General features: G+C 38.0%; 1 protein-coding gene across 6 annotated transcripts in view; it reads right to left on the minus strand.

The window, feature by feature from the left end:
• SLC41A2 (solute carrier family 41 member 2) overlaps positions 1-25,707 on the minus strand; it is a 139,347-nt gene that overhangs the window by 95,893 nt on the left and 17,747 nt on the right. For 5 of the 6 annotated variants that reach the window (XM_021922840.2, XM_021922838.2, XM_031650711.1 and 2 more), the window contains exon 2: positions 12,488-13,209. In XM_021922840.2, coding sequence (XP_021778532.1) covers positions 12,488-13,042 — 555 coding nt within the window. In that variant the 5' untranslated portion in view covers positions 13,043-13,209. Of the gene's footprint in view, positions 1-12,487; positions 13,210-23,234; positions 24,058-25,707 lie in introns of those variants that run through there. The other variant, XM_021922839.2, reaches the window with a different exon arrangement.

Raw genomic sequence — 25,707 nt, forward strand, 5'->3', positions numbered from 1 at the left:
ACATTTTGAATAATTACACAGTTCACGTAATCAGCGAGCACCTAGCTTAACCCCATTCTCCTGAGCTCTGAAACTCTGAATCACTTTAAAAGATGCAGTTAGAGTTGGGAGTCAGCTGATACGTTGCTACCACCCACTCTACATCTACTTGTTACACAACCCTCATATTCCCTTATATTGATTGCAGGTCCCACATTCCTGAACCAAACCAATGTATAACTTACATGTATTGATTGATGTCTACCTGTAACTTCTGTCCCCCTTAAAATGCATAAAATCAAGATACAACCCGACCATATTGGGCACATGTTCTCCATATCTCCTGAGGCTATATCACAGGTCATGATCTGTAACCCTGGCACAATAAACTTCTAAATTGAGACCTGTCTTGGATGCTTTTTGGTTTACATATGATAATAAAAATAACAGATATTAAACTAACAGATATTAAAGAGACATATAAAGATATTAAAGATACAAGTATCTTAATAACACAAAGTGACATTTTACAGGTGCTATTAAAAGGTGATTGTCCCAGTAAGAGATTTTATGAGCTAGGCATATTAACTTTATGTCAAAAAGTATCAAAAATACACATGTTATGAATACCAGGACAGATGAGAAAAGTAAAACTTATTATCTATCAGATAAATGAAGGAAAATTTCAATTTGTTTCCAAACTTTCCCTAGGCTGTTCCAAATAGATGTAGAACTGGGGGGCCTAAAGAGACCTCAGAAAATATTTATCAGATCAGTCTTCTGTAAAATCCTGGTTCAAAGAGTTCACAAGAGAAATCCCTCTAATTGGGTTCAAGCCAATTAAGGATGGGCCTAAAAAAGCACTGGGAGGGGGGTTCAATGGCACCCCAGATTATTAGTCTTAAAAACTAACCATCAAACAATTTTGTCCATGTTTACAATGGGCTAATGATTCTGATGTGCTAGTGAAATATGTATCTTTCAAAGACATTGGTAGCAATGATGATAATGATGACTAACAGATAATAATAATAAATATGAATAATATCTGACATTCACTGATTGTTATGTTCCAGGCACTTTTCTTTAGACTCACTCACTTAATCTTCACAACACACCTGAGAGATAGGTATGATTTTTATCAGATCCCAGATATAATTCAGAATACCTTTTACCTAGGTCATCATTTTATGGCACCTGCTATGATACCGTGAAGCACATATTTGGTCTTCAACCCTGTTTCCTGGCATATATCTAAAATCGTTAGAATCTCCAAAGTGATGTCTTTGTGTATGCTGATTGACGACAGCTGGCAGCCCCAGGTAGCTTCAGGATGGGGGCTGGTCACCAGAAAGACCAAGGCATGATTAGAGGACTGGGACTTTCAAACTAACCACACCCACACAAACACCTTTGGGGAGGATGGAGGGACTGAAGGTTAAGTTGACCACTGATGACCAGTGGTTTAATCAGTCATGCCTACATCATGAAGCTTCATAAAAGTCCAAAAGGACTTGGTTTGGAGAGCTTCCACACAGCTGAACATTTGGAAGTTCCTAGATGATGGAGCACACAGGGAGGGCATGAAAGCTCCGTGCCTCTGCCCCCATACCTTGCCCTACATATTTCTTCATCTGTATTCTTTGTAATATCCTTAATGATAAACAGGTAAACATAAGTGTTTGCCTGAGTTCTGTGAGCTGCTTCAGCAGACCAATCAAACCCAAAGAGGAGATCATGGGAACCCCAGCTTGAAGCCAGTTGGTCAGAAATTCTGGAGGCCAGGACTTGCATCTGGTATCTCAAGAGGTAGACAGTCTTTTGGACTGAGCCCTCAACCTGAGGGATCTGATGCTACCTCTGGATAGATAATGTCAGAATTGAATTGGAGAACACTAATTCTGCATCAGCCAGTGTCTGCTGCATAACTGACTGCTTGCTAGTGTGTGGGGTAAAACCCCCATACATTTGGTCACAGAAGTCTTCTGTGTTGGTTGTTGCACCATGAAAGCATCACATGCCATCACGATTTAGACCTGCTAGAATGCATGCCTATAGGTTACTCCCTTTGGTTATTCTTTCCACATTCAATTCAACTGAAATACTTATGTGAGAATTACTACGAAATACTTAACACCTTAGCATTGGTGTGACAACAGTAAGAGTTATGAATTATTGATTTCCCATATTGTGCTAAAAAATTCTCCATTATTTTCTCCATACTAGTGAGAAATAAAAATCCAAATCCCCCCAAAGCAACTGAAAGAACCCCCTCACAGCCAAGAGGGGCCCCAGAATAATCTTGAAAACTGAGTTATCGGCCAGGACAGCATGGGAGATCAACAACCACATCCCATTATACCCCTTCCCTTGTTAACTGCCATAACGCTTTCTTCCCTAAGGGCTAAACAAAAATCAACCTTTTCAAAAGACTCCACTGCTGATCTTGACTGCTTCCACCCTCTTTTGTAGTTTCAACAAAACAACTGACCAGCACTCCTTCCTGATAAGAGACCACCGATCACAGAGTGGTTCTGGCCAGTCTACATGCAACTCTTGAAGAGGTATGAAGTTCCACTGCACATGCACACATTTCTCCTTTTACAAATATTCATGACTCCTCTTACAGAATATTAAATATGTACATTTGGCCACCCCACTCAGCATAAATTCCTATTTCCTTTTTCCCCTCCTTTGAAGTGTCTGTTTCTGGCTTCTGACTAGAGGCTATGCTTCCCAGCCTGTCAGAATGGCCACCTTGCAGGCTGCAACCCTGTATGAGATATAAAGCTCTCCTTTCCAAATTTATGTACCTCATCATTCAAAAGTTAACACCAGGTCAGGCAGTGGCTCACGCCTGTAATCCCGACACTCTGGAAGGCCGAGGCAGATGGATCACTTGAGGTCAGGAACTCAAAGACCAGCCTGGCCAATGTGGTGAAACCTCATCTGTGCAAAAATCAGCTGGCATGGTGGCGTGTGCCTGTAATCCCAGCTCCTCAGGAGGCTGAGGCAGGAGGATCACCTGAACCCAGGAGGCAGAAGTTGCAGTGAGCTGAGATTGCGCCATTGCACTCCAGTCTGGGTGACAGGGTGAGACTCTGTCTCTCTCACACACACACACACACACACAAAAAGTTGCCACCACCTGATGTGCTTGCAGAAGTTCCCAAACTTTCTCAGTTCATGGCATGCTTAGTATCTGAGAAATATTTTCATAGCATCCTTAGGACAAAAAGAATACCTAACAATCCTATGTATTAAGCAGTTAGGTCCGAACAACTTAATAAATATTTATTTCCTAACATTTTAGTAACCATTTGAGGAACTTATACAGGTAAACTGAAAGAAAAAAATAGTATTTTATGTCATTTTTTACAACCACAATTGTTTACTAATGGGATATACGTACGTGTTGGGCACTGCACAACTTCTAAATGTTGGAATTGGAAACTGTCACCCTCATTTCCTGTCTTATATTGATTTTTGTGTGACTCCTGCTTTTTATCACAGTGCTACTGAAAACACAGTTTTGCAAAGACATATCATCCAAAGAAATGGCATGTGATCTAATGTTGAAATGTTAAGCCACTTTGAGCTAGTAGTCTGCAGTGCATCCAGGAGACATTGCGTTTCCGTCGAAAACTTAAAATACCCCACAGTAACCCTGGGGTGTCTTGACACACAACTGGGAACTACGAGAAGAGCGAGAAGTAGTATGCACAGGGGTCAACAGCAAGGGCTCTAGAGTCAGATCACCTTCACTGAAATTCTGACTGAACAACGTACTGTGTGATTTGCGCAAAATTCTGCTTTACTTTCTGCATCTAAAATATGGACATACTTGTACCACCTCAGAAGATTCTGCTCATGACTGTGCCTGCACATATTAATAATTGAGTGTTTATTAGCTGTAAGACCAGGATGCATTGTCAGTTAATTTTCCTGTCAAGAGGACATAATGCAGAAAATGTTCAAAGAGGGAATGCTGAGGCAGCTAGTTTAAAAAATAATGTTCACTTACTTACAAATTTCACCATGATCCAGCATGTGCTCTGGGGCTATGAACCTGCCCAAAAGTATGACTTCTTGTCATACCTAACTTTGCACGTGCATCAATGCAGAAACTGAGGTATACATCTACAAGTCAAACATAATGTCAGATTACTTACATAAATACTAGACTTAACACCTAAAAATCTGTTTAAATCCACAAGAATAAACAAAAATGAAAATTAAAAATAGTAAGTTGAAGAACACTTCTGGCTGGGCGCGGTGGCTCAAGCCTGTAATCCCAGCACTTTGGGAGGCCGAGACGGGCGGATCACGAGGTCAGGAGATCGAGACCATCCTGGCTAACCCGGTGAAACTCCGTCTCTACTAAAAAGTACAAAAAACCAGCCAGGCAAGGTGGCGGGCGCCTGTAGTCCCAGCTACTCGGGAGGCTGAGGCAGGAGAATGGCGTGAACCCGGGAGGCGGAGCTTGTAGTGAGCTGAGATCTGGCCACTGCACTCCAGCCTGGGCGACAGAGCAAGACTCCGTCTCAAAAAAAAAAAAAAAGAACACTTCTATAGACTCCTAACTTTAAAATGACAGAGAACATTTTTTAATTGGTAAAAGAAGGTTATGCAGTTAAAAAAAATACATACCCCAAATCCTTATATATGGAAAAAATTTTATTGTCATTTAAACTTAGTTTGAAAATAAACCTATTCACTTTTAAACATACGACAAAATTACCTTCAATCATAATTATAGAAATACAAATGAAAAGGTGAAAAATTTTCATTGATGAGTTGGTAAAGATCAAAATGTTGGAAAATATACTTTTGCTAAGAGTATAAGGAAATAGGCACTCTTTTGCACTGCTTGTGAAAACGTAAAGGTTTAACTTCTTTGGTGGAATCTGATAATACTGATCAAACGTAAAATAACCATAATTGTGACTCAGAATTCTACTTCTAGGAATTTGACCTAAAAACAAACTTGCATATGAGTTCAAAAACACACCCATATAATAATTCTTCTTCATCACTGTTCATAGCAGTCAAAGATTTGAGGGAATTAAAATCCCCTTCATAAGGTAACTTGGCAGATTGATTATGATACATCCTTATATAAGTGCATTATCTGTCTGAGAAGAATTTGGTAAATCTGTGTGTACCTACATTGAAAGAGCTCTAAGACAAATTAAGAAGATCAAAGTGAAGAGCTACATTATAGAGTATTATTTGGTTTTTGTTTTTTAGAAAATACACATATTAATGCAAATGCATGCATTGCATATCTGCTGAAGGAGATACAAAAAAATAAAATAAAAACTGTCATTTCTATGGAAGGGCCCAGGGTAAGGGTGCATACCGCAGAGCAGAGACTTTTTTCTCCATCACTTATGCTTTCATACTGCTTAAATATGCTTAACCAGGTACACACATTACTTTTTTTTAATTAAACTTTTTATTTTGAAGTAATTGTAGACTCACGTGCAATTATAAAAAACTAATACAGAGAGATCCCATGTAACCCTTACCCCATTTTTCCCCAATGGTATCTTGCAAAACTACAGTACAATATCATAACCAAGATATTGGCCATCCTGGCTAACACAGTGAAACCCCGTCTCTACTAAAAAAAAAAAAAATTAGCCGGGCATGGTGGCGGGCACCTGTAGTTCCAGCTACTAGGGAGGCTGAGGCAGGAGAATGGAGTGAACCCAGGAGGCAGAGCTTGCAGTGAGCCAAGATTGTACCACTGCACTCCAGCCTGGGCAACAGAGCAAGACTCCATCTCAAAAAAAAAAAAAAAAATTAGTTGGGTATGGTGTCACATGCCTGTGGTCACAACTACTCAGGAATTGAGGTGGGAGGATCACTTGAGCCCAGGAATTTGAAGCTGGGCTCCAGCCTGGGAGAAAGAAACCCTGTATCTTAAAAAAATAAGAAGGAAGAAAAGAAACGAAGATTGTCTACAACCTATAAAAAACTACCTTGAGAGACCAAATATAATAATTATTCGTATTCAAGAGGGAGTTGAGCAAGAGCAAGAGATAGAAAGCTTATTAAAGGAAATAAAAACTGAAAACTTTCCAAAACTTGAGAAAGCTATAAATATCCAGATACAGTAAGGTCAGAGAACACCAGATTTGACCCAAATAAGACTACCCCAAGGCATATAATAATAAAATCTCAAAAGTCAGAGAGAGAATTCTAAAAGCAGGAAGAGAAAAAGAAGAAATAACATATAAAGGAGCTCCAGGTCATCTGGCAACAGACTTTTCAGCAGAAACCATACAGGCCAGAAGGAGGTGAAATAACATTTTCAAAATGCTGAAAGGAAAAAAAAAAAGCTACCATCCAAGAATACTATATCCAGCAAAGCTATCCTTCAAATATGAAGGAGAGAAAGTTTTTCCCAGACAAACAAAAGCTGGGAGCATTCAGCACCACTAGATTTGTCTTATAAGAAATACTAAAGGAAGTTCTTTGACCTGAAAGAAAAAAACACCGATGTGCAAAAAGAAAACATTTGAAGATATAAAATCCACCGGTAAAATTAAGTGCACTGCAAAACCAAGAATATTCTAATACTGTAATTAGGGTGTGCAATCTGCTCATAACTCTAGTATGAAGCCTAAATCACAAATCTATCAAAGACAATAATAGCTACAGCAACCTGTTAAGAAACAGGCAATATAAAAATGTGAAAGTTGGAATAACGAAAGGTCAAAATGGAGGGAGCAGAGTTAAAGTGTAGTTTCTTAGTTTTTTTCTTTGTTTCTACTATTTTCTTTGTGATCTAAGATAAGTTGTCATCTCCTTAAAATAACATTATAAGATTTTTTGTTAAGCCTTATGGTAACCACAGTGTAAAAATCTATAACTTATTCACTAAAAATAAAAAGCAGCAAATTAAAATATGCAACTAGAGAAAAAACACAAAGGAATCACAGAGGAAGACAGTAAGAAAGGAAGAGTTACAAAACAGATAGAAAATAAGCAACAAAATGTCAATTGTAAGTCCTTACTTATCAATAATAATACTGAATGTAAATTACTCGGTTCTCCAATGAAAAGGCATAGAGTGGCTAAATGGGTAAAGAAATAAGACCCAGGTTTCCGCCTACAAGAAACCCACTTCATCTATAAAGATACACCTAGACTGGAGGTGAAGCAGTAGAAAAATATATTCCATGCAACTAGAAACCAAGAAAAGAGCAAGGAGTAGCTATATTTATACTAGATAGAATAGACTACAAATCAAAGACAGTAAAAGAGAGAGACCACTGTATAATGAATGATAAAGGGGTCAATTCAGCAAGAAGACATAACAATTACATATATAATACATATATTATATATATATCCACCCAACACCAGAGCTTCTAAGTATATAAAGCAAACATTTATAAATCTAAAGAGAGAGAGACAGACTACAATACAATAATAGTAGGGGACTTCAACACTCAGCTCTCAATAATGAACAGATCAGTCAGACAATCAACAAAGAAACACTGGAGTTAAACCACACATTAGACCAAACAGGCCTAACTGACATTTAGAGAACATTTCACTCAACAGCTACAGAAGATACATTCTTTTCATCAGCACGCAGAGCATTCTACCAGAATAGATTATATCTTAAGCCACAAAATATTCTCCACAAATTCAATAGACTAGAATCAATAAGATGAACCTCAGAAACTACACAAACACATAGAAATTAAACCACATGCTTCTGAGTGACCAATGAGTCAATTAAGACATTCAGAAAGAAATTTAAGATTTAAAATTTTCTTGAAACAAATGAAAATGAAAATACAACATGCCAAAATCTATGGAATACAGCAATAGCAGTATTAAGAGGAAAGTTTATAACAATAAATACTATGTGAAAAAATTTTGAGGCCAGGCGTGGTGGCTCACACCTGTAATCCCAGCACTTTGGTAGGCCGAGGCAGGTGGATCACGATGTCAGGAGATTGAGACCATCCTGGCTAACACGGTGAAATCCCCTATCCACTAAAAATACAAAAAATTAGCAGGGTGTGGTAGCGAGTGCCTGTAGTCCCAGCTACTTGGGAGGCCGAGGCAGGAGAAAGGCGTGAACCTGGGAGGCGGAGCTTGCAGGGAGCCGAGATCACACCCCTGCACACCAGCCTGGGCAACAGAGCAAGACTCCGTCTCAAAAAAAAAAAAACAGACTTCAAATAAACAACTTAACAATGCACCCCAAGGACTAGAAAAGCAAGAACAATCCAAACCCCAAATTAGTAGAAGAAAAGAAATAATAAAGATCAGAGCAGAAATAATGAAATTCAGACTAAAAAATACAGATGGGTTAAACGAAAAGTTATTTTTTGAAAAGATAAAAAAAATCAACAAACTTTCAGCTAGACTATGAAAAAAAGAGAGAAGTCCCAAATAAGTAAAATCAGAAATGAAAAAAGATTCATAACTGAGACCACAAAAATACAAAGAATCATCAAAGATTATTATGAACACCTATACGCCAACAAATTGCAAAACGTGCAACAAGGATAAATTCTGGACACATACGACTACTGAACCATGAAGAAATACAAAAAACTCAAGAAACCAGTAACCAAACATAAGCCTCATTTCATACTCTACACAAAAATCCATTCCAGGGAGGGAATGATCTAAATGTAAGAGCAAAACAACAAAGCTTCAACAAAGTAATGCAATAGAGTATCTTAATTACCACAGGGTATGGAAAGATTTCTTAGACAAGAGACATAAAATACAAACTATAAAAAAGTAGAAGGAAAAGAACTATTTCAAAATTAAGAACTTCTGCCACAGAGGAGAGAAAAGGTATTAATATATAGCACTAAAAGCCTCATATCCAAAATATAACTCCTATAAATCTATAAGAAAAACACTAACAGCTCTCATAAATCTATAAGAAAAACAAATAGAAAAATGGACAAAAAAAGTTTTACCAGTAATATCCAAATGGTCAGTATACATCATTAGTCATCACAGAAATCTCCATTAAAACCACAATGAGATACCACTCCATACGTGCCAGAATTTCTAAAAATAAAAAGACTACTGATTCCAAGTAGAAATAAGAATATAGAGTATTGAGATCTCTCATACTCTGCTAATTAGACTGTAAATTTGTACAACCAATGTGGAAAATCATATGACATCTACTAAATTTGAGTATCTCCATATCCTAAGACCTGGAAATTCCATCTCTACATACATACCCAAAAGAATTTCATGAACATGTGCATTAAGAGTCTGGAAGCAGCCGGGTGTGGTGGCTCACGCCTGTAATCCCAGCACTTTGGGAGGCTGAGACAGGCGGATCACCTGAGGTCAGGAGTTCAAGACCAGCCTGACCAACATGGAGAAACCCCGTCTCTACTAAAAACACAAAATTAGCCAGGCTTGGTGGTGCATGCCTGTAATCCCAGCTACTCAGGAGGCTGAGGCAGGAAAATCGCTTGAACCTGGGAGGCGGAGGTTGCGGTGAGGCGAGACTGCACCATTGCACTCCAGCCTGGCAACAAGAGTGAAATTCTGTCTCAAAAAAAAAAAAAAAAAAAGAGTCTGGAAGCACCATTGCTCCCAATGTCTATCTGTAGCAGAATAGATACATTGTGGTATAGTATATCCATATAATGGATTACTATCCAGCAATGGAAATAAACTACAGTTTCATGAAATTTATATAATGTGGAGGGGAAAAAAGCCACACACACACACAAAAACATGTTCTATACTTCCATTATATAGTTTATAAAGAGTCAAGTAAAACCAAACTATGTGTTTAGGGATACACACTTATAAAGATAAGCAAGGAGGTGCTTACCAGAAAATCAGATTAGTGATTACCTTTGGTGATGGGGACACAAAGTGCAGCAATTGGAAGAAGGCACAAGGAGGACTAAAGAAGTAGTACTGGCAAAATTGTATTTCTTGAGCTGGTTGATCGTTATACAGTTGTTTCTATTAAGAAAATTCACTGAGATCTATTTTGTATTTTGTATACTCTAGATGTATTACATTTCAATTAAAACGTTTAAAAGAGCACATTCAAATAAAATATTTAAAAATATTTATATTAAGTTTCTACAATGTTTAACACTAAAGTTTAACATTATAAAATCCTTAGGGCTAGCACTGTAAAAGTTCATGAAATCATAAAAGGAACTTTTTCCAATTACATGTGTGCTGTTCTCTCAGTATCAGAAAGTAAGTCAACATTACTCCAGATACACAATGAGCTATGTAAATATTCTGCTAAGCTGTACTCTAACACCTTAGTCCTATAGATGTTACCATTCTATAGTTAAATACTAAGTGTTTCTTCAGAATAATTGGTATCTCAAGAAAAAATCCCAACCAAAACTAGTCTATCTATTGTCACAGCTGTGATACTACTATAAGAACTTACAACAATTATATTTCAAGTGAATGGAGGTTTGATATCTCTTTGGTACTATTATCTTTTTAAAATTTTAATGTACTGCAATACAGTTCCTCTCATATCCTTTCTCCAACTGATGGTGGAAAAATGTTTCTATGTACATTTTTCATTTAGATAAAAATATTACCTCTTGAATAGCATCTTAGAGTCACAAATAACCTGAGGTTCCTTTAGGGAAAAAAACAATGAAAGATAAGAGCACATTACAGTATAATATGTCTAATACTTTCCATTTCTATGACTGATAAACAAAAACTGACAGAATAAATTGTCAAATTTTGGCAATTTATTACTTTAGAAAGATAATTATGTAATAGGTATTTGGTAACCACAAGGCATTAAGAACACCTACAAATCTGCTAGACATGGTGGGTCACACCTGTAATCCCAGCACTTTGGGAGGCGGAGGCAGGCGGATCACTTGAGGTCAGGAGTTTGAGACCAGCTTAACCAACATAGTGAAACCCCATCTCTACTAAAAATACAAAAATTAGCGAGCCATGGTGGTGTGAACCTGTGGTCGCAGCTACTCAGGAGGCTGAGGCAGGAGAATCACTTGAACCTGGGAGGCAGAGGTTGCAGTGAGCCAAGATCATGCCACTGCACTCCAGCTTGGGCGACAAAGCTAGACTCTGCCTTAAAACAAAACAAAACAAAACAAAACAAAACAAAAAAAACCGAGAATATCTACAAATCAATAAGGAGCACATAAATTTTAAAAATAAAAGATACAAAAACAATTCACAGAAAAAGAATGGCCAATAAACATATGACAATATGCTAAACATTAATAATAAAGAATGCTAATTAAAACATGATAACATTTTCCTGCCATTTGACAAATATGAAAAAGATCAAGAAGACTCAATGTTGGCTGGGCACAGTGGTGCACACCTATAAACCCTAGCACTTTGGAAGGCCAAGGTGGGAGGATTGCTTGAGTCCAGGAGTTTGAGACCTGCCTGGGCAACACAGCAAGACCTTGTCCCCCAAAAAAATTTTTTTTAATTAGTGAGGTGTAGTGTGCCTGCAGTCCCAGCTACTCAAGAGGCTGAGGTGGGAGGGTCACTTGAGCCCAGGAGGTTGAGGGTGTAGTGAGCTGGGCCACACAGGGAGACCCTGTCTCAATTAAAAAAAGAAATAAAATAAATACCCAATGTTGATATGGACATGAAAAAATAAAAGTACTTATATTTTGACAGTAGGAGTATAAATTGGTACAAATTTTTTAGAATGCAACTTGACAGTATCTACAAAATTTTAAACATAGATATTAATACATACCCTAATATCCAATAATGCTGTTTTTAAATCTAGCCTATGAAAATATTATTATATGAATATATATCCTCATATTTGTAAGGATAGTTATTACAGCACCAACAAGGAAGAAGGAGTAACTAAATTTTGGTATATACATTCAATGGAATATCATGCACTCAGTTTAAAATGCAGAAAATGTTTGTGTACCAATTTGGAGAGATGTATTACCAAGCAATGAAAATAAGTTGCAGAAAAATATATATAACATTTTATTTTTATTTTTGAAAAAACTCTCTTATGTATATATGTAAGCACAGAAAAAAGCCTGCAAGTGTATACAACAAACACTTCACAATGGTAATCTCTGCAGAGGAGGAGAGTTTTGATTTGGAGATAAGGAATAAGAGAAACTTCATGTTTTATTTAATACCTTCTAATGTTTGAATTCAATTTAATGAGTATATATTAACTTTTATTTTAAAAGTAAGAAAGTATTTAAATATAACATTTTGGGAAGTTTTTCTTTTAACCAAGCTATTTTGGGGTCTGTAGAGAAGAGTTACTTTATAGTCAGAATAACTATTCTTTCAGAATTTCTAAAGGGGAAAAAGAAAAACTCCCACATAGAAATAGATTCTCTCCCAGAGTCAGCATCTGTTCATTTTACCAGGGATAAATTAAATCTAAAGTAAATGTTTGAGAGTAGTAACCTACAAAAAGCATTTTAAACAGAAATGGAATAACAAAAAAAGACAGCAAAGTTAAAGGAAGATGAAAACCCACCTGTACTATATCCAGTACCATGCCAGCTGAAACTGTTCCAAAACCAGCTAACAAAAAGGGCACAAGTATTTGCAATGCCATGATGCCACTGGATTCCTTTGGTAATTTTGGGGTCACTTCTACAATAGCATCTTCATCACCATCACTAGATACATCTTCATCTTGTAACATGGCAGTGGTTTCTGAAGTCTCCCTTCCATCACAGTAATTATAATTGGCATAGTCATCATACTTTTGGCTGCAGCTTGATGATGCGTGCCCATTATTGGCATGAAAAGACTGCTCTGAGAAACTGTGATACTCCATGTGTTGCTCAGATCTATTACTAAAAGTCTGTACTGCAGTTGATAATCCATCTTGCCAAATGCCGTTTGCTTTTTTGTGCCTGTCTTCTTGGTTTTTCTGGTAAATTACCGGAACCATACTCAAGAGTAAATTTAAAAACTTGTCAGATTGAATTGTGTTTAAACGTAAAGTCCAATCTACAAAACCTCCTCCATTACTTGGACCACCACTTGTTTTATCAGTAATAGATCTTCCTTTACTATTAGTCATATTGTCATCGCCAAAGACCCTGTACTCCTCAGATCTCAAGCTTCGTGAACCACAGCAGATGAATCAGAACCACACGAACACTGGTTTAAATTAAGTTGTTGACTTCATTGTGTAGAAAATATTTCCACTAATAAAAGATGTTCAGACGTTCCACAGAAGGACTGGATCTGGAAAAACAAATAATTTTTAAAAATCAGATAAACAAGATAGTTTCAGCATCAAGATAGATACTTAAATTCTTACAAAGGTATTAAACACACACATTCTTAAACCAACCCTAAGGTACTGATACTATACTTTGTGGGCTTAAAACATAACTGCTTTGTGCCATACAACTTCTTTGTGTACAGAAATATAATACAGAGCTATTTTTGTGCTCAGTCTTGGTTAAAAGTATTTCTTATCTTTGCATACTTTCTGCGATCAATATCCACATAAGGTCTTCAACTGCCTCTGAAATCCCACAGTGGACAAATGTTTTAAATAAAGTAATGGCTTTTATTACTATTGCAAGGACTCAGAATCAAATTGCTACACCCTTTGCATATGTTAGTACACTACAAAAGTAAGATATATGGCATTATACTTTAAACATTAAATAATAAACCATATTACTTTATTTACAATATAATATACATTTTATTATTAAGACATGAAGAGACAAGGATGATGTTTACTATAAAAACACTTGGTAGGTATCCTGAATACTATATAGGGCATTTATTTCACATATAAAATGAGGCTGGAGTCATATTTGTACCTCTGAGATATAAAAACTCATTATAATTGATTTGGGAATATAATCCTTCTTTCATTTAGGAATAACAAAACTAAAAAGAAATTACAAATACTCATTTAAACCTCCATTTGCAAGCCAGCCAGAAGAAAGCTTGTAATGCACTTATTTATGCCCTGCTTTGTCCATTAATGGTTCTCAGTCTGCTCTGGCCCATAATCCCAGGGGAGGCCCCTGACTGGCTGGCCATTCAGTGACTAGAGTCTCTTTGAAGACTTTGAACTAAGAGACACGAACACATAACTGTGGCACATCAAAGAGTGATGGGCACTGAAGCTGCAAGGTCACCCACCACCTGACCAGGGAGACAGCCTGACAATTGCTGCCATAGCTGGCAAGGCTTTCCAAGCTATCAGGTGTTTCTCAGAAACACCTAGACCTGTCTTATACTTCTAAGAGCATCCAAGACCAAACAAATGGCACTGATTTGATAAGGGATGGGTGGCCCCAACACCTAACTGGACTGCATTTCTGCCAAGCTAGACTGAGAATTGTTGCTGCTACTATTGCTTTTCATGAAAACTACTATATTCCTTAGTATTTGTTTCCAATGTCTTAGAATATCCAGCTCCTCTCTGGATAGGAAGATCAATAGCAAGGAGTGGCAAAGGGAGAAAGAGAAGCGGCTATGTAGGACATAAGTGGGTGTAGGGCCTGGCTCATCAATTCTATCACTCACTCACTTTCCTTTCCTCTCTCTTGTGATTACAGAGAGGTCTGGGATCTGGGAATTCCTTCTGGGGAACATTCTTAAAATATAGATTCCAGGACACCAGACCTACTGACTCAGAATGTGTTTGAGGCCCATAAATTTTTTATTTTTAACTTCTCCATGTGATGATTATGGTGCAGACTTCTTGTGGACTTGAACTGAGACTCTGATGAGTAGATTAAGCACCAGTTCCCATTTTTGCCACTTATAGGCTGGCCAGTATACAGAGAAAGTTGGTGTTTAAAGAAAATCAGATTTGGCCGGGCGCAGTGGCTCATGCCTGTAATCCCGGCACTTTGGGAGGCGGAGGCGGGCGGATCACGAGGTCAGGAGATCGAGACCATCCTGGTTAACACGGTGAAACCCTGTCTCTACTAAAAATACAAAAAAATTAGCCGGGCGAGGTGGCGGGCACCTATAGTCCCAGCAACTAGGGAGGCTGAGGCAGAAGAATGGCGTGAACAGGGGAGGCGGAGCTTGCAGTAAGCCAAGATGGTGCCACTACACTCCAGTCTGGGAGACAGAGCAAGACTCCATCTCGAAAAAAAGAAAAAAGAAAATCAGATTAATGAAACCAATGGCCAGAGTGAAGCAGAGATGAAACCCTGTAGTCCCAGAAAGAGAGAAAAGGGCAGAGAGCCTTCCAGGTAATGAAAGGCTGAGCTATACATCTGGAACTTAGGAGATCCCCTGCAGCCTTACATGAGTTAGATGGAGTGGGTGTCTGTTCCTTGAACTCATCTACCTTTTTAAAAAGTAGTGAGTATTTCGCTGCCCCAGTAGATCTTTAATCAAATAAAATGCAAAACAAACCCCAAAGGGATTGAGCTATAAGACAGTTCTATTCCACAGGAGGACCAGTGATAGGAAACTTCTTCCTCCTGATGCAGAATTTTCAGGATGATCAAAATGGAAATGCAGAGAAATGTAGGTAAACAAGAAAGAAAGATGACAGTGTCACCATTCAGCCATTCTAAAGTCCAGAAAGCTCAAAATCTGTGCTTTGAAAACCTGACCATCAAAACTAGGTAGAAAAATGGAGAGGAGAGAAAGAAAACAAGGGGGAATTTCCCAAGACCAGTCATCTCAGAATTTCCCAAGATCAGTCATCTCTCAGAATATGTGCAAACATGGCTAAGCACGTAGTCAACACTGAGCTGGCCGGTGGGATCCAGATGCACAGACACATCCAGGTCATACTTTTGCTCCCAGTGTTCTTACTTTAGTATAAGCTATTCAGAAGTTTAGATGGAGAGACGGATACTCAACCAAGGATACCATACACAGAGACCATCCAAATGTGTACAAAATTAAAAACAGAGTGCCTCCTGGAAAAAGGAAGCCCTGTAAGTGGAGCTCTGGGCTAGATTTTAGCCCACGCTCTGTCCCCTCAGCAAACTCCTTCATGCAGTGCAGAATCTGCACAACCTTACATATCAGACTAGGTAGTTGGGTAAAATATGAAACTGTGCTTAAAGGACATAAAACACATATGGTGGACAGATATTTTTTGTTGTTTGCTCAGCATCTTTTCCCAATTCCTTTAGCTAATGTTATCTCCATTACCTATGGTAAATCCATTTCCCTATTCCATGAGATTCTAGTAGGTATATCAATCACAGTACCCTACCCGGCAGACCACAATAATGTCAAGTGGCTCAAAGAGGATCTGAGTCCCTTCCTGGAATTTTATATATTTGCTGCTTACTATTTCCTGAGTGCCTACTAGATGCTGGGGCTACAGTAATGAAACAAATAGGCACAGTTACTGCTCTGATGGATTTTACCTTGCAGTTGGAAGGAAAAACAATAATTAGGTAAGCAATTAAATAAAGGAGATAATTTGTGATAAAGGCTACGGAGGAAACAGTTGATTAAACAAACAATAAATGACTTACAGGGCTATTTCAGAGGGGAAGGCCTTTGCGGGAAGAAAGTTCTCATTTTCCTTTAGAATGACTTAATTCTGAAACTTTCTGTCACTATGTCTTCCTCCTCACAAAGCTCCCTCTACCACCACCACCACTTGGAAGAAAGCCATCTACATGAGAAGAGGACCTACAGAAAGAGGGAATCAGAGCTGAGGTAATGAGAGAGTCCTGACAACATAATTAGAATCTCTATACCATTTAGTTAAAACCCACTCCACTCCTGTTCTTCCCAACTATAGGCCAATAAATCTCCTTCATTGCTTAAGCTACTGAGTCATGTTTCTGTCCTAACAGCTGGGTTTTTTTTCTGTTTTTAAATAACGCAGTTTGAAAGTGCCAGGAATGACCTTGATACAAGTATATGCCACAGACCACATATCACCATCGTGCATTGAGGAAAATGTGGGCTTTTAAAAATTTTATCCTTCTTTTTATCTGGTTAATGAATAATTATCAGTTATTTCAATGCTTGCTTATTGACAAGGTCTATTATCTCCTTAAGGATTCCTTAAACTTTCTTCCTTTAACTAAATAAATCACCTGTTATAAACTCTTCTTGCTGACTAACGAATTACAATCAAAATAGCTTTGTGAGTAATCCTAAGCAAAAAGAACAAATCTGGAGGCATCACATTACCTGTCTTCAAACTACACTACAAGGATATAGTAGGCAGGGTGCAGTGGCTCATGCCTGCAATCCCAGCATTTTGGGAGGCTGAGTCAGGAGAACTACTTGAGCCCAGAAGTTGGAGACCAGCTTGAGCAACAAGGCAAAACCTTGTCTCTACAAAAAATACAAAAATTAGCTGGGCGTGATGGTGTGCACCTGTAGTCCCAGCTACATGGGAGGCTGAGGTGGGAGAAGCACTGGAGCCCTGGAGGTCAAGGCTGCAGTGAGCTGTAATTGCCTCATTGCTCTCCAGCCTGGGTGACACAGTGAGACTTTGTCTCAAAAAGAAGAAAAAATACATATATATAGTAACCAAAACAGCATGATACTGGTATAAAAGTAGATATATAGACCAAAGGAAGAGAATAAAGAACCCAAAAATAAAGCCAAATACAACCAACTGATATTCAAGAAGCACACAAAAACATAAATTGGGAAAAGCACATTCTGTTCAATAAACAGTGCTGAGAAAATTAGACAGCCACATGTAGAAGAATGAAACTGGATCTCTCTCTCTCACCATATACAAAAAATAACTCCAAATGGATTAAAGACTTAAATCTAATACCTAAAGCCATAAAAATTGTAGAAGAAAACCTAGGAAAAAACTCTTCTGGGCATTCGTGTAGGCAAAGAACTTATGGCCAAGACCCCTAAAACCAAATGCAATAAAAATAAATAAATAAATGAGACATAATTGAATGAAAAAGCTTTTGCAGAGCCAAAGAAACAATCACCAGAGTAAACACAACCTACAGAATGGGAGAAAACATTTGCAAATTATGCAGCCCACAAAGGACTAATATCCAGGATCTACAAGGAAGTCAAATCAGCAAGAAAAAAACAAACGATCCCATCAGAAAGTAGGTAAATGACATGAATAGACACTTCTCAAAAGAAGACATACAAATGGCCAACAAATATATTTAAAAAGTGCTCAAAATCACTAATCATCAGGGAAATGCAAATTAAAACCACAATGAAATGCCACCTAACCCCAGCCAAAACTGCCATTATTAAAGTGTCAATAAACAATAGATGTTATCACGGATGTGGTGAAAAGAGAATGTTTACATACTGCTGGTGGGAATGTAAATTTGTACAGCCTCTATGGAAAACAGCATGGAGAGTTCTTAAAGAACTAAAAGTGGATCTACCACCATTCGATTCAGCAGTCCCACTACTGGGTATCTACCCAAAGGAAAAGAAGTCATGAAATCAAAAAGACACCTGCACACATATGTTTATCTGTTTATTACAGCACAACTCACAACTGCAAAGATACAGAACCAACCTAAGTGCCCATCAATGAATTAGTGGATAAAGAAAATAAACATAAATATAAATATATACATATACACACACACACACACCATGAAATACTGCTCAGTCATAAAAAAAGAACAAAATAATGTCTTTTGCAGCAACTTGGATGGAGCTAGAGGCCATTATTCTAAGTGACGTAACTCAGGAATGGAAAACCAACTACTGCATGTTCTTAGTTTTAAGTAGGAGCTGAGCTATGGGTATGCAAACGCATACAGAGGGGTATAATGGACACTGGAGACTCAAAAAGGGGGAGGAGGGTAAAGGACAAAAACTACCTGTTGGGTACAATGCACACTACTTGAGTGATGGGTGCGCTAAAATCCCAGACTTCACCACTATACAATTCATCCATGTAGCCCAAAACTACTTGTACTCGTAAAGCTACTAAAAAAAAAAATTGTTTAAGTTTTATGGTTGATTTAAAATGGGCATTGTGCATATATACCACAAAATTAAAATCATTTGTTCTGTATTTGTTATCCATCAATCCATCAATAAATGGGGAAAAAAAGTAAATTTTTTAAAAAAAGAAATAAAATTGGGCAGTTTCCACTGGCTTTAATGTGCTTAAAGAGTGCCATTGAGATATTTATCTCTAGCTACTTTAATAAGTTATACTAATCTAACAGTAGCATAGTGGGGAAGAACCAGTGTCTTTAGAACTCCTAGTATTCTTACTTCAATATAAGCTATTCAGAAACTTACATGGCTTAGGTTTAAATTCTGGACTCTCTTTGTAAACTATAAAGCAACAAATGCTTAGAAGAAAAGATCCACTACTTTATTCCTTAACAGCCAATATTTGTACAAGAGAGATGTTCAGAGAAAAAGAAAAAAGAGCATCTACAACAGGTACAGAAAGTAGAGTGGTTAAAATCGTGGCTTGGGATTCTATCTGCACTCCCATGTTCATTTCGGTATTGTTCACAATATCCAAGATATGGAAGCAATCTAGGTGTTCATCAACAGATGAATCGATAAATACAATGTGGTTTATAAACTACAATGAAATACTATTCAGCTTTAAAAAGTAAGAAAATTCTGTAATTCTTGACAACATGGGTAGAACCAGAGGACATTATGCTAATTGAAATAAGCTAGGCACAGAAAGAAAAATATTGTACTTATGTGGAATCTGAAAAAGTTGATATCTTAAAAACAGAGAGTAGACAGGTGGTTACAATGGGTGGTGGGGAGGAGGAGGAATGGGGAAAGGAAAGTTGTTGATCAAAGGGTATAAAGTTTTAGTTCCTGGGAGAGAGAGTTTTTGGTTTATTGTTTGTTTTGAGAAGGAGTTTCATTCTTGCTGCCCAAGCTGGAGTGCAATGGTGCAATCTTGGCCCACTACAACCTCCACCTCCCGGGTTCAAGCAATTCTCCTGCCTCAGCTTCCTGAGTAGCTGGGATTACAGGGGCACGCCACCATGCCCGGCTAATTTTTTGTATTTTTAGTAGAAATGGGGTTTCACCATGTTAGCCAGGATGGTCTCAAACTCCTGACGTCAGGTGATCCGCCCTCCTCAGCCTCCCAAAGAGCTGGAATTACAGGCATGAGTCGCCGCGCCTGGCCTGGAAGAGTAAGTTTTGGTGATCTATTGCACTATATGTTGACCACAGTTAATAATATATTCTATGTTTCAAAATGCCAAAAAATATATATAGAGAGATTTTCAATATTCTCACCACACACACACAAAAAAATGATGTCAGTGAGGTGATGTATATGTTAGTTATCTTGATTGAATATTTTCTATAATGTATACATAGATCAAAATATCACATTACATATCATATATAGTTATTACTTATTAAAAATAAATAAAATTTAACAATTATCTAAATTGCTCATGTACTGTCAATAAAAAGATGAAGCATGATTCAAAAATCTTAGATTCAATTGGATGTAACAAATGTTGTTATTTACTGGTCTTGTTCCAAAGACTCTTTAGGTGCTACGGGCAGACAACACAAAGGCCACTCTGACCACGGTTATACACTGCATAACATTTTGGTCAAGAATGGACCACATATATGATGGTGGTCCCATAAAATTATAATGGAACTCAAAAATTCCTATTGCCAGCCTGGGCGCAGTAGCTCATGCCTGTAATTCCAGCATTTTAGGAGGCTGGGCTAGGCGGAGCACTTGAGGCCAGGAGTTTGAGACCAGCCTGGCCAACATGGCGAAACCCTGTCTCTAGTAAAAATACAAAAATTAGCTGGGCATGAAGGCACATGCCTGTAATCCCAGTTACTCGGGAGGTCGAACCATGAGAATTGGTTGAACTTAGGAGGCAGAGGTTGCAGTGAGCCAAGATCGTACCACTGCACTCCAGCCTAGGCAACACAGCGAGACTCTGTCTCAAAAAAAAAAAAAAAAAAAAAAAAAATTCCTGTTGCCTAGTGACATCAAAGTTGTCAAAATGTATGTCATAGCATGAGGCATTAGCCACACGTTTGTGGTGATACTGGTATAAATAAACCTACTGTGCTGCCAGTCATATAAAAGTATAACGCAGACAGTTACGTATATATAGTACATAATATTTGCCAATGATAATAAATAATGGTTCTGTTACTGGTTTATGTATTTACTATACTATACCTTTTATATTATTTTAGCATGTATACCTGCTCCTTTGTGTGCTACTGGCCCAGAAAACCTTGCAGTGGGGCAAGATGGAAGGTGGAAGACAGTGATAGTGATGTTCTTGACCCTATGGAGGCCTGTGCTAACGTGTGTGTGTATTAGTCCATTTTCATGCTACCGATAAAGACATACCCAAGACTGGGCAATCTACAAAAGAAAGAGGTTTAGTTGGACTCACGTGGCTGGGGAGGCCTCATAATCATGGCAGAAGGCAAGGAGGAGGAAGTCACATCTTACATGGATGGTGGCAGGCAAAGAGAGAGTATATACAGGGCAATTCCCATTTTTGAAAACCATCAGATTTCGTGAGACCCATTCACTCTCATGAGAACGGCGCAGGAAAGATCCACCCCCATAATTCAGTCGCCTCCCACTGGGTCCCTCCCACAACACGTATGAATTATGGGAGCCACAAGATGAGATTTGGCTGGGGACACAGAGCCAAACTATATCAGTGTGTGTCTTAGATTTTAATTTAAAAGTTTTAAAAAGTAAAAGAAAAAAACGAAAATTGAAAAAAGTATATAGAATAAGGAAACAAAGAAGGAAAATACGTTGTGCAGCTATACAATGTGTGTGTGTTTTAAGCTAAGTATTATTGCAAAAGAGTCAATATTTTTAATATTTAAGGTTTATAAAGTAGAAATGTTACAGGCTGGGTGCGGCAGCTCATGCCTGTAATCCCAACACTTTGGGAGGCCAGGGCAGGAGTTTTCCTCGAGCCCAGGAGTTCAAGATTACAGTGAGCTACGATTGTGCACTGCACCCCAGTGGATGACACAGCAAGACCCTGCCTCTAAACAATTATTTAAATTAAAATTGAAACAATGAAAAATTAAAAGTTACAGTAAGCTAGAGTTAGTTTAATATTAACAAAGAAAACTATTTTTGTATATTTTATGTAGCCTAAGTGTGTTTATAAAGTCTACAGTAGTGCACAGTAATGTCCTGGCCCTTCACATTCACTCATCCCTCACTTACTAACTCACCCAGCGCAAATTCCAGTACTGAAAACTCCATTCATGGTAAGTGTCCTATACGGGTGTATCATTTTTTATTTTTTTATACTGTTTTTACTATATGTTTTCTATTTTTAGATACACAAATACCATTGTGTAACAACAGGTTTGTACAGCATGTTACTGTACAGTAGCCTAGGAGCAATAGGCCATACCATACAGCCTTGGTGTGTGGTAGGCTCTACCATCTAGGTTTGTGTTAGCATACTCTATGGTCACGCAGCAATGAAATGCATCTAACAATACATTTCTCATAACTTATTCCCATCGTTAAGCCCTTCATGAAGTGATGCATGACTGTATTTAGTGCCTTAGATTCTTGGTATCAAAGTGTGGTCTCGCGTCCAATGGCATGGCATCAACTGGGAGACTAAGAAATGCAGGACCTCAGTCAGCTCTCATCCCAACTCAACCTCCTGAATAGAAATATGCACTTTAAATGGTATCCCAAAGGATTTGTGTTACTTTGAGAAGCACCTCCTGATACATTCAGAAAGGAATCTGATTTATACCTAATATACCAGACACTTGATATTATCAGGCTTTCAAGCATGAACAAGGATGTAAGCAGTGGTAATGCACACAGCCCTACTTGTGCAAGTATAAACTGCCAAAGCCACTTTGGAAAACAATTTGGCATTATCTACCGAAACTGAGAGGCATGTGCCCCACAATCCAGCATTTCCATCCTTAAATCCCTGCCCTAAGGAAATTCACACTGCACACCGGAAGACACATGAAAGAATGTTCTTGGTAGCATTATTCATACTAGAAAAAAAAAAAAGGAATTAATCTATGAGAAAGGATAAATTGTGGCATATCAATACAACGGAATATAAAAATAAGGTTATGATAAACACACATTTCAAGAGAGTGCTTACATTTGGTGAAGTGATACAAAAGCACCCAGGAGGTTCCAAAGGTATTGGTTATATTTTTTAAGTTTGGTGGTGGGTGCCTAGTGCTTATTATTGTTTTTCAAATTGGGCATATACAAGACTGCTTCAATGTGATTGATACTGTGATGGATGTTATTATTACTCCCCATTACTGCTCCCCTCCTACAGGAGGATTCTTGTCCCTACCTGTTGCCATGTTATTTGCAGGGACTATAGGAGAATTATACTTCCTCATCTGCAATAGCATCAGGTTTGGCCATGGGACTCCCTTTAGCCAACAGAATAAGAGCAGCAGCAACACCTACAAACAGAAACAATTCAGCTACGTCTCTTTCTGTCATGAGAATGGCATGTCCTAGGCAGTTGTTGCTTCTTCAGACTGGGTCCCAAGACAAAGACACATGGAGAGATACAGCGACCACAGCCACCCCACATCAATCCACAGGCTACACACAACAGGAGAAAGAAATAAAGCTTTGTCCCGGAAAGCCACTGAGAGTTTGGAATTGTTTGTTACCACAGCATAATCTAACAAAAGCTAACTTAAAAAGTGTATGTATTAAAAAGTAATCTGACCCATAGATTCCTATCCATTTTAGTTTAGAAGAGTCTCTCTGACATACTGAGCACTTAAAGGTTCCGGTCTATGGTCAAGGAGTTTTAAAACACTGGCTTCCAAACATTTGAATCTCAAAAACGTAAATTTCCTCCGAAATTTTACAAAGTCATAAAACAGTCTTTTCCTAAAAAATGAGTATACATTTTAACACCAAAATATAGAAAGGACAAAATCTCAGACTAAAGGGCAGTCCTTTTCACCGAACACATTTAGATTTATGGAAAAGTTCATTTCATGTTTCCTGCGAGAGCTTTGTCATAGTTTACCACTGGTTTATAGAGTCATGTCAGGGAATCATTGACTTAAAAGAAAATAAGATCAGACGCTCCTTATGAATTCAACTTTACTTACAAAAATAAAAAAGGTTCTTGCTCTGTCACTCAGGCTAGAGTGCAATGGTACAATCATAGCTCACTGAAGCCTCAAACTCCTGGGCTCAAGTGATCCTTGCACCTCGGCCTCCCAAGTAGCTAGGACTATAGGTGCAAGACACCACACCCAGCTAATTTTTAAATATCTTGTAGAGACAGGGTCTTGCTATGTTGCCCAGGCTGGTCTCAAACTCCTGGCCTCAAGTGATTACTTCCTCCTGCCTATGCCTCCCAAAGTGCTGATATTACAGGCATGAGCCACCGTGCCCAGCCATAAAATTGCTTTTTTAAAAAAGTAAAGAAAATGAAGTATATTGTATGTGTGTGGATTTACCAAACCAGAATCTTGGAGAAACTCTGCCTATTGCACTGAAAGAGGCATTCTATTCCATTGCAAAAGTTAAATAACAATGCTTAGGAAATCTAGCAGAGCTGAGAGTCAGGAGACACAGGTCATTCTTAATTACTAAGGAAGGTATTAAATTGGAGTTTAACATTTTGTTTTCTTCCACAACAATAAAAGAAGAAGTTCTAATGCAATCTATTACCAGTAATTATTTCATTTAGTTGAAAATCCCAACTTGTTGAGCAGGTATGTATATTTATATAAACATACTAAAATCCATGGTATTATCACACACACACACACTCACACACACATACAGACACACCCAGAAATTGACTCTTTATGGTTATTATATATTCTTACTTTTGCCACTCTGCAAGTGTTCTTTTCATTTTTTCTGTATACCTCCTCTCTATGTTTCTGTTTGCTATTTTTTTTTAAAGGTTCACCTCTAAAATGGAATGAAAGTATCTGAAAGTATCTCCCTTTTTTTTTTTTTTTTTTTTTTTTTTGCTAAAATACATAGTTAGCTCCTGGCCGGGCATGGTAGTTCGTTCATGCCTGTAATCCCAGCACTTTGGAGGGCCAAGGCAGGTGGATCACCTGAGGTCAGGAGTTCGAGACTAGCCTGGCCAATAGGGTGAAGCCCCATCTCTACTTAAAATACAAAAAATTAGCTGGGCATGGTGGTAGACACCTGTAGTCCCAGCTACTTGGGAGGCTGAGGCAGGTGAATTGCTTGAACTCGGGAAGCAGAGGTTGCAGTGAGCCGAGATCATACCACTGCACTCCAGCCTGGACAACAGAGCAAGACTCCATCTAAAAAAAAGTAAAAATTAAAAAAAAATTAAAAATAAGAAAAGTTAGCTCCTAAGAAAAATCTTGACTTTTTTGCTTAACCTAGAAACTTTCCACTGAAACTGAATTCAAGAACTCACATAGGTTTAATTTAGGAAACAGACAGCGATGTCAAACTTTCTTAACAAGTTGGGGAACATGGAAGAGAGGTGAAAGGACAATTAACTGTCATGTCAGTAACACTGAATTGCTGTAAACTGGATGGTCCTGAATTATCTGCACAAACACGAGCGCTTGAGACATCACAGACACAATTTAGCTACTGATACCTCAAAGCTAGCTGATTCCATAAAACAATTGCTTAGTTCTAGGGTTGCCCACTGATAGAAAAGAATAATGTCATAACATTTATCAATCCTAAAGTTTCTACATGCCTAAACATTTGTAAAGGATTTGTTTAAGCCTACAGAAGAAATAACAGATACATTGAATAAATCCTCTATATAATAAATCCTTAATACATCT

Source organism: Papio anubis, chromosome 9 (genome assembly GCF_008728515.1).
Source record: "Papio anubis isolate 15944 chromosome 9, Panubis1.0, whole genome shotgun sequence".
NCBI classification, from domain to species: Eukaryota; Metazoa; Chordata; class Mammalia; order Primates; family Cercopithecidae; genus Papio; species Papio anubis.